General features: G+C 43.1%; 1 protein-coding gene across 1 annotated transcript; it reads right to left on the bottom strand.

Moving 5' to 3' along the window:
* Positions 1-2,617: 2,617 nt before the first annotated feature.
* On the bottom strand, positions 2,618-11,154 carry LOC117527841 (meteorin-like protein). Its single transcript, XM_034190342.1, has 4 exons — positions 10,847-11,154; positions 7,746-8,134; positions 3,463-3,522; positions 2,618-3,364 (listed from the first exon to the last, which is right to left on the bottom strand). The coding sequence occupies exons 1-4, from the start codon at positions 10,933-10,935 to the stop codon at positions 3,051-3,053; spliced, it is 852 nt and encodes a 283-aa protein (XP_034046233.1). The 5' UTR covers positions 10,936-11,154; the 3' UTR covers positions 2,618-3,050.
* Between the last annotated feature and the right edge of the window lie 1,926 nt (positions 11,155-13,080).

Genomic DNA, 13,080 nt, shown 5'->3' with positions numbered 1-13,080 from the left:
ACTTTAGAATTTCAGTTACATGCATTGGGCACGCCTACTGTTTTGCATAATAAGACACATTGGTCAAAGCAATAAAAGCTTTTATTGTCAGGGGCCCCAAAGAAGAGCCTTTTTTTGTACAACTGCAGTGCATCAGTTAAGTATTCACAGCGCTTCACTTTTTCCACATTTTGTTTTTACAGCTTTATTCCAAAATGGCTGAAATTCATTTTTTTTTTCCCCTGAAAATTTTACAAACAATACCCCATAATGTGGAATTTTTTTTTTTTGAGATTTTTGCAAATGTATTAAAAATAAAATAACTAAGAAATCCCATGTATGTAAGTATTCACAGCCTTTGCTATGAAGGACAAAATTGAGCTCAGGTGCCTCCTGTTTCCACTGATCATCCTCGAGATGTTTCTACAGCTTAATTGGAGTCCACTTGAGGTAAATTCAGTTAATTGGACATGATTTGGAAAAACACACACCTGTCTACATATAAGGTCCCACAGTGGACCGTGTGTGTCAAAGCACAAACCAAGCATGAAGCCAAAGGAATTGTGACTTCAGGACAACTGTGAATGTCCTTGAGTGGCCCAGCCAGAGCCCAGACCTGAATCTGATTGAACATCTCTGGAGAGATCTGAAAATGGCTGTGCACTGATGCTCCGCATCCAACCTGATGGAGCTTGAGAGGTGCTGCAAAGAGGAATGGGCAAAACTGCCCAAAGATAGGTGCATCAAGCTTGTGGTATCATATTCAAGAAGACATGAGGCTGTAATTGCTGCCAAAGGTGCATCAACAAAATATTGAGCAAAGGGTGTGAACCTTTAGGTACACATATTTCTTAGTTTATATATATATATATATATATAACAAAAATATAAACGCAACACTTTTGGTTTTGCTCCCATTTTGTATGAGATGAACTCAAAGATCTAAAACTTTTTCCACATACACAATATCACCATTTCCCTCAAATATTGTTCACAAACCAGTCTAAATCTGTGATAGTGAGCACTTCTCCTTTGCTGAGATAATCCATCCCACCTCACAGGTGTGCCATATCAAGATGCTGATTAGACACCATGATTAGTGCACAGGTGTGCCTTAGACTGCCCACAATAAAAGGCCACTCTGAAAGGTGCAGTTTTATCACACATCACAATGCCACAGATGTCGCAAGATTTGAGGGAGCGTGCAATTGGCATGCTGACAGCTGACAGGAATGTCAACCAGAGCTGTTGCTCGTGTATTGAATGTTTATTTCTCTACCATAAGCCGTCTCCAAAGGCGTTTCAGAGAATTTGGCAGTACATCCAACCAGCCTCACAACCGCAGACCACGTGTAACCACACCAGCCCAGGACCTCCACATCCAGCATGTTCACCTCCAAGATTGTCTGAGACCAGCCACTCGGACAGCTGCTGAAACAATCGGTTTGCATAACCAAAGAATTTCTGCACAAACTGTCAGAAACCTTCTCAGGGAAGCTCATCTGCATGCTTGTCGTTGGAGAGGTGTTCTCTTCACAGATGAATCCTAGTTCACACTGTTCAGGGCAGATGGCAGACAGCGTGTGTGGCGTCGTGTGGGTGAGCGGTTTTCTGATGTCAGTGTTGTGGATCGAGTGGCCCATGGTGGCGGTGGGGTTATGGTATGGGCAGGCGTCTTATGGATGAAGAACACGGGTGCATTTTATTGATGGCATTTTGAATGCACAGAGATACCGTGATGAGATCCTGAGGCCCATTGTTGTACCATACATCCAAGAACATCACCTCATGTTGCCGCAGGATAATGCACAGCCCCATGTTGCAAGGATCTGTACACAATTCTTGGAAGCTGAAAATGTCCCAGTTCTTGCATGGCCGGCATATTCACCGGACACGTCACCCATTGAGCATGTTTGGGATGCTCTGGACCGGCGTATACAACAGCATGTACCAGTTCCTGCCAATATCCAGCAACTTCGCACAGCCATTGAAGAGGAGTGGACCAACATTCCACAGGCCACAATTGACAACCTGATCAGCTCTATGCGAAGGAGATGTGTTGCACTGCATGAGGCAAATGGTGGTCACACCAGATACTATCTCCCCCCCCAACAAAACAAAACTGCACCTTTCAGAGTGGCCTTTTATTGTGGGCAGTCTAAGGCACACCTGTGCACTAATCATGGTGTCTAATCAGCATCTTGATATGGCACACCTGTGAGGTGGGATGGCTTATCTCAGCAAAGGAGAAGTGCTCACTATCACAGATTTAGACTGGTTTGTGAACAATATTTGAGGGAAATGATGATATTGTGTATGTGGAAAAAGTTTTAGATCTTTGAGTTCATCTCATACAAAATGGGAGCAAAACCAAAAGTGTTGCGTATATATATGTATATATATATATATATAATAAAGTTGCAAAAAAAATTTTTTTTTCATGTTGTCCTTATGGGGTGTTGTGAGTAGAATTTTACAGGAAAAATGAATTTACTCCATTTTGGAATAAGGCTCGAACATAAAAAGTGGAAAAAGTGAAGTGCTGTGAATACGTTCCGGATGCACTGCATAATGCCTGAAAATCACAGGCATTTAAACTTGGGCATTAAATTGTCAATCATTTATCAAAATGTAAAAAAAAAAAAGAAGCTTTCAACTTTATACATTTCTGTCATAAGAAATAGATTCAAAACTGTACATCAAACTTTTTACAAACCATGTGTGCTTCAACATATACAACATTCATTCACATTTTATACAAATAAAAACTGCTACATGTAAAACCTTGGCGTTCCTCATCTCCGAGACTTTCAGACATTTCACTTTCATCAAGTTCAACTTTGGGAACAGAGTCCAATTATCATGCTGCTTGGCAACATGTTGGAGCTCCATTCTCCATCTCCAAAGATTCATGAGACACCAGGAGAGAGAGCGAGTCGGCACGACTGCACCAGTCTGTCTTTCGGGCCGAGTGCAGGTTTGTTCCTCCTCAGCACGATCACTTGGTTTGTCTTGTTTCCCCCCACTCAGTGAGGGCTTGTCCCACTTCCCAGGGTGAGCAGGTAGCTCAATTAGTCAGTGTCCACATGACAAGGGTTGATCCCCTGCTGCTGCGCCTCACGATACAGTTGTAGAAAGTCTTTGTAACGTGGGGCGCAGCCCATCCAGGCTTCCCCAAACCTCACTGTCCCTGTGAAGAGAAAGTCCCCCTCAGCAGACCTGACGCCACATTGGAGGGGCATCTTAATGTGGCCGAACCAGCTCCGTGTCCTCACTGCGGTAGGTACAAAGACATGGATCTTCTGTCTGTACACGCGACTGATCTCCACCGTGACTGATGAGCGCTCCTCCTCCTGCTCCACCTTCTTGATGCTGCCCCGTGCCACTGGAGACACCAGAGAGACAGGATCAATACTAGAAACAGCATGAAGTGGCATTTTCATTTTAACTAACAAACACTCCAAAACGAGCGCTGTAGCTTACCAAAGTCATTTGTACAGACTGCCAGAAGCATCTCGGCATCCGTGCACGGCTTACAGGGTGCTAAGTGGGGAAAAAAAAAAAACAAAGACAGAGGACTGATGAGAATGTGGCCAAATTTCAGGGGTAGGTTTGATCTCTCTCTCTGTGTCCTCTTGGTCTTGCAACATGATAAAAATCTTGACACATGAATCAGCAACTTTTCAGTTAAGCAACACTTTGAGAGGAAACTGGTTGAAACCAGCCGCATGAGACAAAGTGTTCCCCACACAAGATTTGTGCTGCAAACTTTGGCTTTTACGTCAGACAGTAAATGGACTGCATTTTATCACACTTTCCCAGCTGATATATGTGCTCAAAGCACTTCACGATGATGCCTCACACTTGCACACCAGTGTCACAGTGCTGCCATGCAAGATGCTCAACCGCACACCAGGAATAACTTGGGGAATAAGTTCCTTGCTTAAGAGCACCTTAGTGATGTTCCAGTCTGGTTGGGGAATTGAATCTCTGAAGCCTATTTCAGTACTCACTGGGCGAGAGGTGGGGTACACCCAGGACAGGCCACCAGTCTACTGCAGGGCGCATGTCTTTGGAAGTGGGAGGAAGCCGGAGCACCCAGAAGGAATCCATGCAAACATGGGGAAACATGAAAACTCTACACAGAAAGGACCAGGTCAACTAACTAACCACTAAGTCACCATGGCGCCCAGACAGTGACTGGTTAAATTTGATGCACCAGACTAATCCCAAACATAACTTTGTTTTGACTGTGTAGTATTACATCGACACGTCTTCTACTTGCTAAATCATTAGTGGATGCTGGATGGATTATGGAAAATTATATAAACAACTACCTGCCACTGCGTGAGATTCAATGGGAAGCAGTTCACAGCAAAGTCATTTGTGCCTAAACTAAATTCATTCATGGGTTTAAGATTCAAAATGGTGTCCAAAATGGCCACCAATAGACCCTCATCATTGAATCTCTGTGATATTTAAGTTGTTTATATGTTGTTTAAAGGTGTTTCAGTGAAAAACCCTATTTTGGCAGCCATCTTGGACACCATCTTGGATAACTGGCTTGAGACCAGTTTCTATTGTATTTTTAGGAACATCCTGATTGTGTTTTGGGGTCATCTAAGGAACCTAAAAAAGTTGGTTTGGTTTAGTCATGGGGGGGGGGGGGGGGGGGGGGAAAGGTAGTGGTCATAGCTCCCCTAGTACCGGGGGACAAAAAAATAAAAAACGTCAGTACTGCAAATTAGTGACAGTTTGGAGCATTTCAAAACTTTTTGCAAGACCCATGTTCTGAAACTTTGTTCCAGATTCTGCATCAAAAGGAGACGTCATGCTGTGTGCTAAATGACGTCAAATTACATTACCAACTCCAACTATTTACCATAACATTCCAGTTAATTTGTCCCGTTTAGTGTTGAAACATAATCCAACACAAGAGAATGAACAAGAATCACACAGTTATGATTCATGAACAATACCCAAGTGAAAATGAAGAAAAAAGTAAATGTTGCATTAATTAATAAAAGGCTAGTCAGTCTGCGGTCTGTATCAGCACATTTCTGAGGGCCACTTCAGTGGGTCGGACATCGTTGCATGCATCTCCACCACAGGGACCACCTCTGAAACATAATTTTTGGGGCCTTTTTCTGGGATGAGACAAGTCCCTGCTCTGTGGTGGGTAAGTGGTTTTGAAAAACTGTTGGGCAGCGTTTCACTCTGTTAACTCACGCAAGAGAACATGACAACAGGTGTCAAGAACAGAATCAAAACAGATGAATAGCAGAGGCGACAGATGGGCCGATGAGGAGGTACAGACTTTGTTGGCTTTGTTCTCTACAGACAAGGTCCAGTGAAGGTTCAAGTCCTTAAGAAGGAAAGAGAAGATCATTGCGGCCAACACTGTCACTGAATTAAATGTCTGAGAAAGCCGATTACAGGGATGTTCCTATAAACATTCACGGCATCTGGGAAGTAGGTCGAGTTCCAGCAGACCATATGTGTGCTAGCGTGTACGCTGCTCGTTGTCATAAATAATAGGAAAAGGAGATCTGGAGATGTTGCATCTCCAACGGGGCTGCCATAACTATGACATTAAGTGTCAAATGTGCATGGTACATAGTCATTCTTTTAAAACAAAACCAAAAAACACAGCTGTCAGGCATTGAGAGGACAAGATGTGAGTAATTAGAGGGCAAATAGCTGAATAATGTGAATTCAATGACCCAAACCTGCTCCAGACAAGATTTCACCTTTGACTTGTCGCTGCAGAGCAGCAACTCAACTTGCTCTGTCCTCCAGACTGTTTTACAGCGGGAGAAAGGGTCCTAAACGAGAGCCGTCAGGTCAGTGATTAGTTGACTCAGGTGGGCCTGTGGCTGGGCCTCAACTAGCCGTGGCTCTGCTGTGGTTTCTTGATTTAGTGGCCGGCGCTGCGTGGGGATTGAGGGAAGGATGCTCACTTGGCACTGGTGGGTGCCACACCCTTATCTGACTGAAGGAAATCACTAAAAGTGTCAGTTGGGTTTTGGTGCACTGAAAATTGCCTTAGTGTGGTCGAATCACAAGTCTAAAACTTCTGCACTTATGCCATCTATCTCCTCAAGGAGTAGGCATTATTTTTAGCACGTTTTTGGTCAACTCGTGTAGCGACACAAGGCTCTGCTGCTCCGCTAGAAAGTTCAAAGGTCAAACAGCCACAAGCTCAGACTGCTTTAACAACAGCTGGAAAGCTGGGAGACTTCAGAGCGGCTGACCTCGCCCCGAGCCGAGTGCAAAGGCTCTTTGAAGTGAGCCCGTGTGCAGCTACAGCATCAGACAGAGCAGCCAGCCCAGGCCTAAACCCGGGGGTGTGTTCCGCTTCCTCCAAAGCAGACTGAGCAGGGCTCACGTGTCTGACATGAAACAGAACCACGGGAATGGGCCCAGAGCCAAGTCATCGTCTCTCGGTGGCTTGCGCACACACAGAGCCACTCTGATCAGAACCACTTCACTGCGCACAGAGGGATAAGGGGGAGCGGAACACAGGATCGAGTCCCTGCAACATCTGGGCCCCGATACATTCCACTGTAATGAAGCACAACTCGCTAATACATCTCAGCACAGACCGATGCCACATCAAACAGCTGGGAGGAGAGAGAGAAGATATATTGAGGGTAGAGGAATGAAAAGGAAAACAGAAGAATGATGAATAGACAAGAAAGCAATGGAGAAGTAGGAAATAGTGGAGAAAGGGAGAAGTAATAAGTGAGCAGAGTGCAACAGAAAAAAAACACAGAAAGGGATTAAAGAGTACACGCAGTCAGAAGGTCCTCCCAACATCTGGCAACATCTGGTTGGAGATACATTCCTACTTGATGGCAAGCAACTCAATCCCAACACTGCGGGTCAGTAAGAAGAAACAGAAAAAAAAAAAAAAAGATGACACAAAGTGACAGAGCAAGAACAATAAATCCACCGAGCCGGGCTCCAAATGACACGAGAGCCTTCTTTGTGACTCATCCCAGCGCTATCTCAGGCCACATCACAGCACCACAGAGGTCCTGAGCCCAACACGCGAGCGTGGACAAAAACAACCCTCCCCACTCTCCGTGGTGCCAGACAGTGATGCAGGATGTGAACACGTGAACCCAGAGAGCCATGAAAACAGATTTGGGGCCAACGCTGCTCATATTTTGCTTTGGATGGAAAAAAAAAGAAGAAAGAAACAAAGAAAGAAAAAAAACAGTTGCCAGCCCATTTGCACAGCTTGAAACTGTGCAGGTTTGGCAGGTATACGCAGTGTGAAAATAGAAGGCTGTTTTTCTAGAGAGGCCCTCTGGTTGCTCCTCCGCATTCAAGTCATTCAGAAACAGCCACTTTGAATATACTTCGGTCAACTCTGAGTACTTGTACACAGCCTCCATGTGAACACAGCTGCAATAAGATGATGTGAGTCTAAAAAAATAAGAAAAAAAGAAATGCTTTAGTGGCCTGGGTTTTAATTGTTGAGCTAACCGCTGTGAAATTTCCGCAATATATTACATTTTTTCCATAATCAATATTGAATGGGGAAGTAATGCTGGGAGGTTTCAGTTTTAGGCCTATGGTTGGAGTCTAGCATGGGAAAAAAAATAGTTTCCAGCAGTAGATGGCTCCATTTAGAGCAGAGCACACAAACACATCAGGGACAAAGCAACAATTCCTACAGAGAACTCAAAAGATATTTACAAATTATTCCTTAAAAGAACGTATAGATTCCACAGGTGACGTGTCAAACTGTATCTTACCACTCAATAAATGTGCCTGTGGTCCCAGCCTGTCGCTGAAAAGCTCGTACTGAAACACTGTGATCCTGCGGCTGATGTCCATGTGCGGAACAGCCTCAATGAAGAGCGCCCCCTCCTGGATGCCAAAGCAATGAACTTTGCCCTGAGCTTGATCCTCTTCGCGCAGCAGTAACCGCAGCCTTCCGTTACGGTCCAGGTAGATGTTGGTACCGCTGGAGTCTGTGGAGGTTTTGATGCAAATGGAAAGCCGGGCGGTGGCGGGGGACACTGTGTTGGGGCGCAGGTTGACGATGATTGCTCCTGTTGGGTAAAGCCACTCCAGAGAGCCTTGGGAGCAACGCAAATACACCTGTTCCACGTCCCTCGTGTGTCCTTCATGGGTCAGACCACTGGAGGAAACAGGAGAAACACAAATCAACAAAACTCAACCATGCAAAGGCAAAACGTTTTGCTGTCAAGAATCAGAAGGGTTTCTTTTACACATCTGTTGCACATTCATGTAGTAATCCTTTGTTTAAAATGGCAGAGATGCCCGATGTTTGCACATGATTTTTCTGGGCATTCGGCACTAGTTGACCAGGATGAAGACCTCTGGCTGACTGTAAAGACATTAAGCCACATTCCTCCCAAAGCATTACGGGCCGTTTGCACCCAAGGCTGGCTGCATGACCAGTCACGAGCCACAGCAGGCAAAATGACTCAACTCCATCACACACTCCCACCAACACATTGTTCCTCCTGGAGCCTTGGCTAAATGCACCACTGGCAGGCTGCCTTTGGAAATAGTTTGGAAGCAGAAGTGGATGAATGGAGGGACACAGGGGCTTCTGGGCATAAAACAGCAGCAACAGTAGCTGGGCCTGCTGCATACAAGTGCAAATGCAGGTCACACACCCAACCTCCCCTTGCTTTCAGGCCACCAAGGAGACTGGAAGAGACTTGTCCGGGCAACACTTCGGCCTCTGGCGCCAGTGTGACCAAATGACTCTCTCCAGAACTTAATGTCTGGTCAGGGATTGAAAACTGCAGTCTGTCAGTCATTCTGTGGCAAAGCCAAAGGCAGGAAGCCATCAGCATTCTACCAGCAGGAGTATGCCAAAGTAGCGGTTTGACTCTCAAAGAGAAACACCCAGTTTCCTGAAAATGAGATGCTGAAATTCAAATTTGCCTCAGATTTGAAGCAAGCCATGGCACATGCCGAGCATATGCTAGAGTCCCGTAATCAGCCTCTCCTCTGCATGCCTCTAATTAAGTCCTTTCTAACTTCATCATTTCTGCACACAATTAAAGGAGATTAGCCAAGGGTCTCACTAATGAACAGCACATTACTGGTTATGAGCTCAAAGCACTTGAGACATGCCTGCCGCCCCCCAACTGCAGGATGAAAAACAAAACCACACTTTTTGAGGCACCGCCACTCGTGCAAAACACATTTCAGCAGATGTTTGGTGGGAGGTGAAACTTTCCAGAGGGTTCTGCCTGAAGTTTAAAATCTGATGAAAGTTATTGAAAAACATAGATGAAAATATTAAAAAGCCATGGAACAATGTGGACACACTATGCATTTCTTTGTGCAACTAAACTTAATTTAAAGCAAAGTATGAATCTAAATGAGATTTGCAGACTAGATTTTGGACTTTTTTTTTGTTTGTTTGTTTAAATACTTGCGTTAGAACCCTCCAGCACAAATGTACCAAAATATGTGTGCCACATGATCTAAAACTGCAAATAGAGATTTTAATCAATTATTACTTAAAAAAGTAGTGTTTTAATATATGAGGAGAAATGTTTTAAATAATTTCCCAGTTATTAACAAATACTTCAAAACTCCAAAACATTTAATGCAATACAGAATGTAACAACATGCAGCTGCAACCAATGACTAATACATTTAATATTTGTAATGTTTAGTCTCAGAAAATTAGTCAACATGCACACAGGAATTTCCTGTAGACAAAAGTGACACTTTCACAAGGGTTTTTTTTTTGGGGGGGGGGGGGGGGGGGTTGTTGAGGCTGATGGTTCCCAACCTTTATTTCTTGGAGACCTCCATTTGTTTCTCAGAAAGGCTGGCACACACACCCAAAGTGATGGACTGTAATTTTTGTATTTCTGGATGTTTTTGACAAAAATTAACCCATACATATCTAATTATTTTGTCCCCTTTTCTCTTTGGCCCAAAGGAAAATCAGTCATCTTTTAATTGATTATCCAGTAACTGAGTTATGATGAGTTTATACATGAGCATTTCTAATTTTGACAACCTTAGACCAGACTCTCAGACCCTCTGTGATCTTTGGTAGCCCCCTAGGGGGATCTCAGACCCCAAATTGGAAATCAGAGGTTAAGCCAACAGTCAAAAATTCAGCAATGTTAAAATTTCTACTAGAGGTAATACAGCTTGTCCTTAACTATAGGTGGGAGCACAATTTCCACAAAATACCAATAACATGGGAATCATTGGACGAGATTATAAAAACATTAATTAAAAACGATTCTGGATATACAACTAGTTCAAATTGTATCAACTTTTTCTTGACCCAAATCCTACCTCTCAACCAAATTTTGCTGAAGCTTGTTTTTGTCATCTGAGATACACTAACAAACATGCTGAAAACATCAACTCCTTGGCAGAAGTAGTATTTAACAGCCAAAATGGAATAAATTTCACATTTTAACAAGAAGTCTTAACCAAGTTTGGCATTCCTCTTTTTTAACGATGTAAAATGACTAATTGATTGTTGTCCATTGTTATTTGAGGCTCAATCAATTTTTCATCTACAAAAAACCTAATTTATATTTCAGAATTTACAATTTTGCTGGATGAATAACTTAACTGATTAGGCATAATCTTTACCCATCGACTAATCAATGAATAATTATTTCAGAGCTGTCAAATCACTACGTTAATGTACAATAAAGGCCAACACACCCTAAATTAAAAACACCTGTTTTAAAACGTTCTTTCACAACAACAAATGCATTAGCTTAGAGCGGTGTCGCGACGATTAGTAATATCCGACAGCTTTAAACGTCACAGGGTTTCAGTCAGAATCAGTTTGTTTCAGTGATTGAGTTTGATATTAAATTAAGGAGCTGACCTTCCCTTCCAGCTGCACTGGTCGCTTGAATACTGACTCACACAAGTCCGACAGAGGAGCAGAAACAGGAGCAGAACGGAGGTCAGCATGTTGCTCTCACTTCGCCTCCTCCTCTCTACTGAAACTCTGACAAAGTCCTCCGCCGTGTCTACATGTCGCTTCCATCAGCTCCGACCTGCGAGGACGCTCCTCTTTTTCTGCCCACTGATAAAGGCAGAACTCCGTAAGTATTTAAAAAATAAATAAATAAAACACCCCGCGAGCTCCTCCTCGCGCCGCTGCTCCTCTGTTTGTGAGGCGCTGCTTCACGCGCGCGCACGTCACACCCCATCCACAGCAGCCGTGCTGCTTTCAGGCGCATATCTGAAGCTCGGACATTTTAGCTTCAGTATTTTATTATTATTATTATTATTATATTGGTTGGTAATGAGTATGTATGTATGTATATAAGGGGTGGGCGTTTATAAGCTTTGCTTCTGCTCACCCCCTTTTGGTCACACATGTCACCGTGGAATTGTCTTGTGTATCAGTTTTTTGTTATTGTTGAGTTTGTGTGCCAAATAAATTCATTCATTCATTATTATTTTTTTTTAAATTGTGAATAAGAGGAAACATTCGTTCACAGGGGCTTGGTGGCTGGAATTTCTGTGCAAGAGGTGGCGGGTTCTCTGGTTCCACCCAGTGTTGGAAGAAATACTCAGACCTTTTAAAGTATAAGTATTAATACTAGTAAAAGTACAACAGTAGGTATAAACCAGCTGAGTTTCACATACATATGCACAAAGCCAGAGTCAGAGTGGTCAAGGCACATAAAAGCACACGTGGCATGGCATATGAGAAAACGGCATGACAAACGTGTGTCTGGTAAATTTTATGTTTCTTGGACAATGGGTGGCCTGAAACTGGAGATCTTCATTTTGGGAAGCAGTGTACTCTATCAAAAGATACTATTAGTACTGCTATTTCTACCTGGTTCTTTTATGTAAAATTCTGCCCCTTACCAAAAACCAAACCATTGTATTCCTTCCTTTTGAGTTTATTAAAGGTCACGTTAGAAACCAGGCTTGGGACCCTCACAGACAGCGTCCATCTTGTGAAAGGCCCATGAAGTAACTTGTACAACACTTTTGTACAATGTGGGTGTTAACAGTGGGTGTGGTTTAGTCTCACATTTCTAATGTTACTGGCTCTCACCAACAGGGGGTGCTCTCCCCTGGACACATGACAGAGTAAAACTTAACATATTTCTCAGAACTTCCAAACAAATAACACAAATACTTAATAGCTAACATATAATAAAGAATTAGCACAGATATTATCTAACAGTACCAACAATAAAAGTGCCCATTTTACAGAATAGCCCAATTCAGTATGTCATGTATTATATGATTACATTATAGTTATTATTGGGATTGGATAGGGTTGTGGAGACCAGCAACTTAAGTGGGTTTGTTGGCAAGAAAAGATTTACTGACCTTGACTTCACAGAATCAATGGCTGCCCTGATTGCAGCACTTGAGATGCTCCGTCAGGAATCAGCATGTCTGGGTTGTCCTGGATCAAGACGAAGATCCAGGCTTTTACTGACATCCTGGACTCGGCTATTAGACGTGTATGTACAACCCCTGGCAAAAATTATGGAATCACCAGCCTCGGAGGATGTTCATTCAGTTGTTTAATTTTGTAGGAAAAAAAGCAGATCACAGACATGACACAAAACTAAAGTCATTTCAAATGGCAACTTTCTGGCTTTAAGAAACACTATAAGAAATCAGGGAAAAAAAATTGTGGCAGTCAGTAACGGTTACTTTTTTAGACCAAGCAGAGGGAAAAAAATATGGAATCACTCAGTTCTGAGGAAAAAATTATGGAATCATGAAAAACAAAAGAACGCTCCAACACATCACTAGTATTTTGTCGCACCACCTCTGGCTTTTATAACAGCTTGCAGTCTCTGAGGCATGGACTTAATGAGTGACAAACAGTACTCTTCATCATTCTGGCTCCAACGTTCTCTGATTGCTGTTGCCAGATCAGCTTTGCAGGTTGGAGCCTTGTCATGGACCATTTTCTTCAACTTCCACCAAAGATTTTCAGTTGGATTAAGATCCGGACTATTTGCAGGCCATGACATTGACCCTATGTGTCTTTTTGCAAGGAATGTTTTCACAGTTTTTGCTCTATGGCAAGATGCATTATCATCTTGAAAATGATTTCATCATCCCCAAACGTCC

This window comes from Thalassophryne amazonica, chromosome 16 (assembly GCF_902500255.1).
Source record: "Thalassophryne amazonica chromosome 16, fThaAma1.1, whole genome shotgun sequence".
Taxonomy (NCBI): Eukaryota; Metazoa; Chordata; class Actinopteri; order Batrachoidiformes; family Batrachoididae; genus Thalassophryne; species Thalassophryne amazonica.
This window is presented reverse-complemented; position numbering and strand designations above follow the sequence as displayed.

What these genes read in the sequence shown, in the direction of transcription:
- LOC117527841 (XM_034190342.1), bottom strand. Translation starts at nt 10,935, where the DNA reads ATGCTGACCTCCGTTCTGCTCCTGTTTCTGCTCCTCTGTCGGACTTGT. An exon ending in CAGTGCAGCTGGAAGGGAAG is followed by an intron (nt 8,135 to 10,846) that starts GTCAGCTCCTTA and finishes TGTTTCCTCCAG; the next exon opens with TGGTCTGACCCATGAAGGAC. An exon ending in AGTCTGTACAAATGACTTTG is followed by an intron (nt 3,365 to 3,462) that starts GTAAGCTACAGC and finishes TGGTGTCTCCAG; the next exon opens with TGGCACGGGGCAGCATCAAG.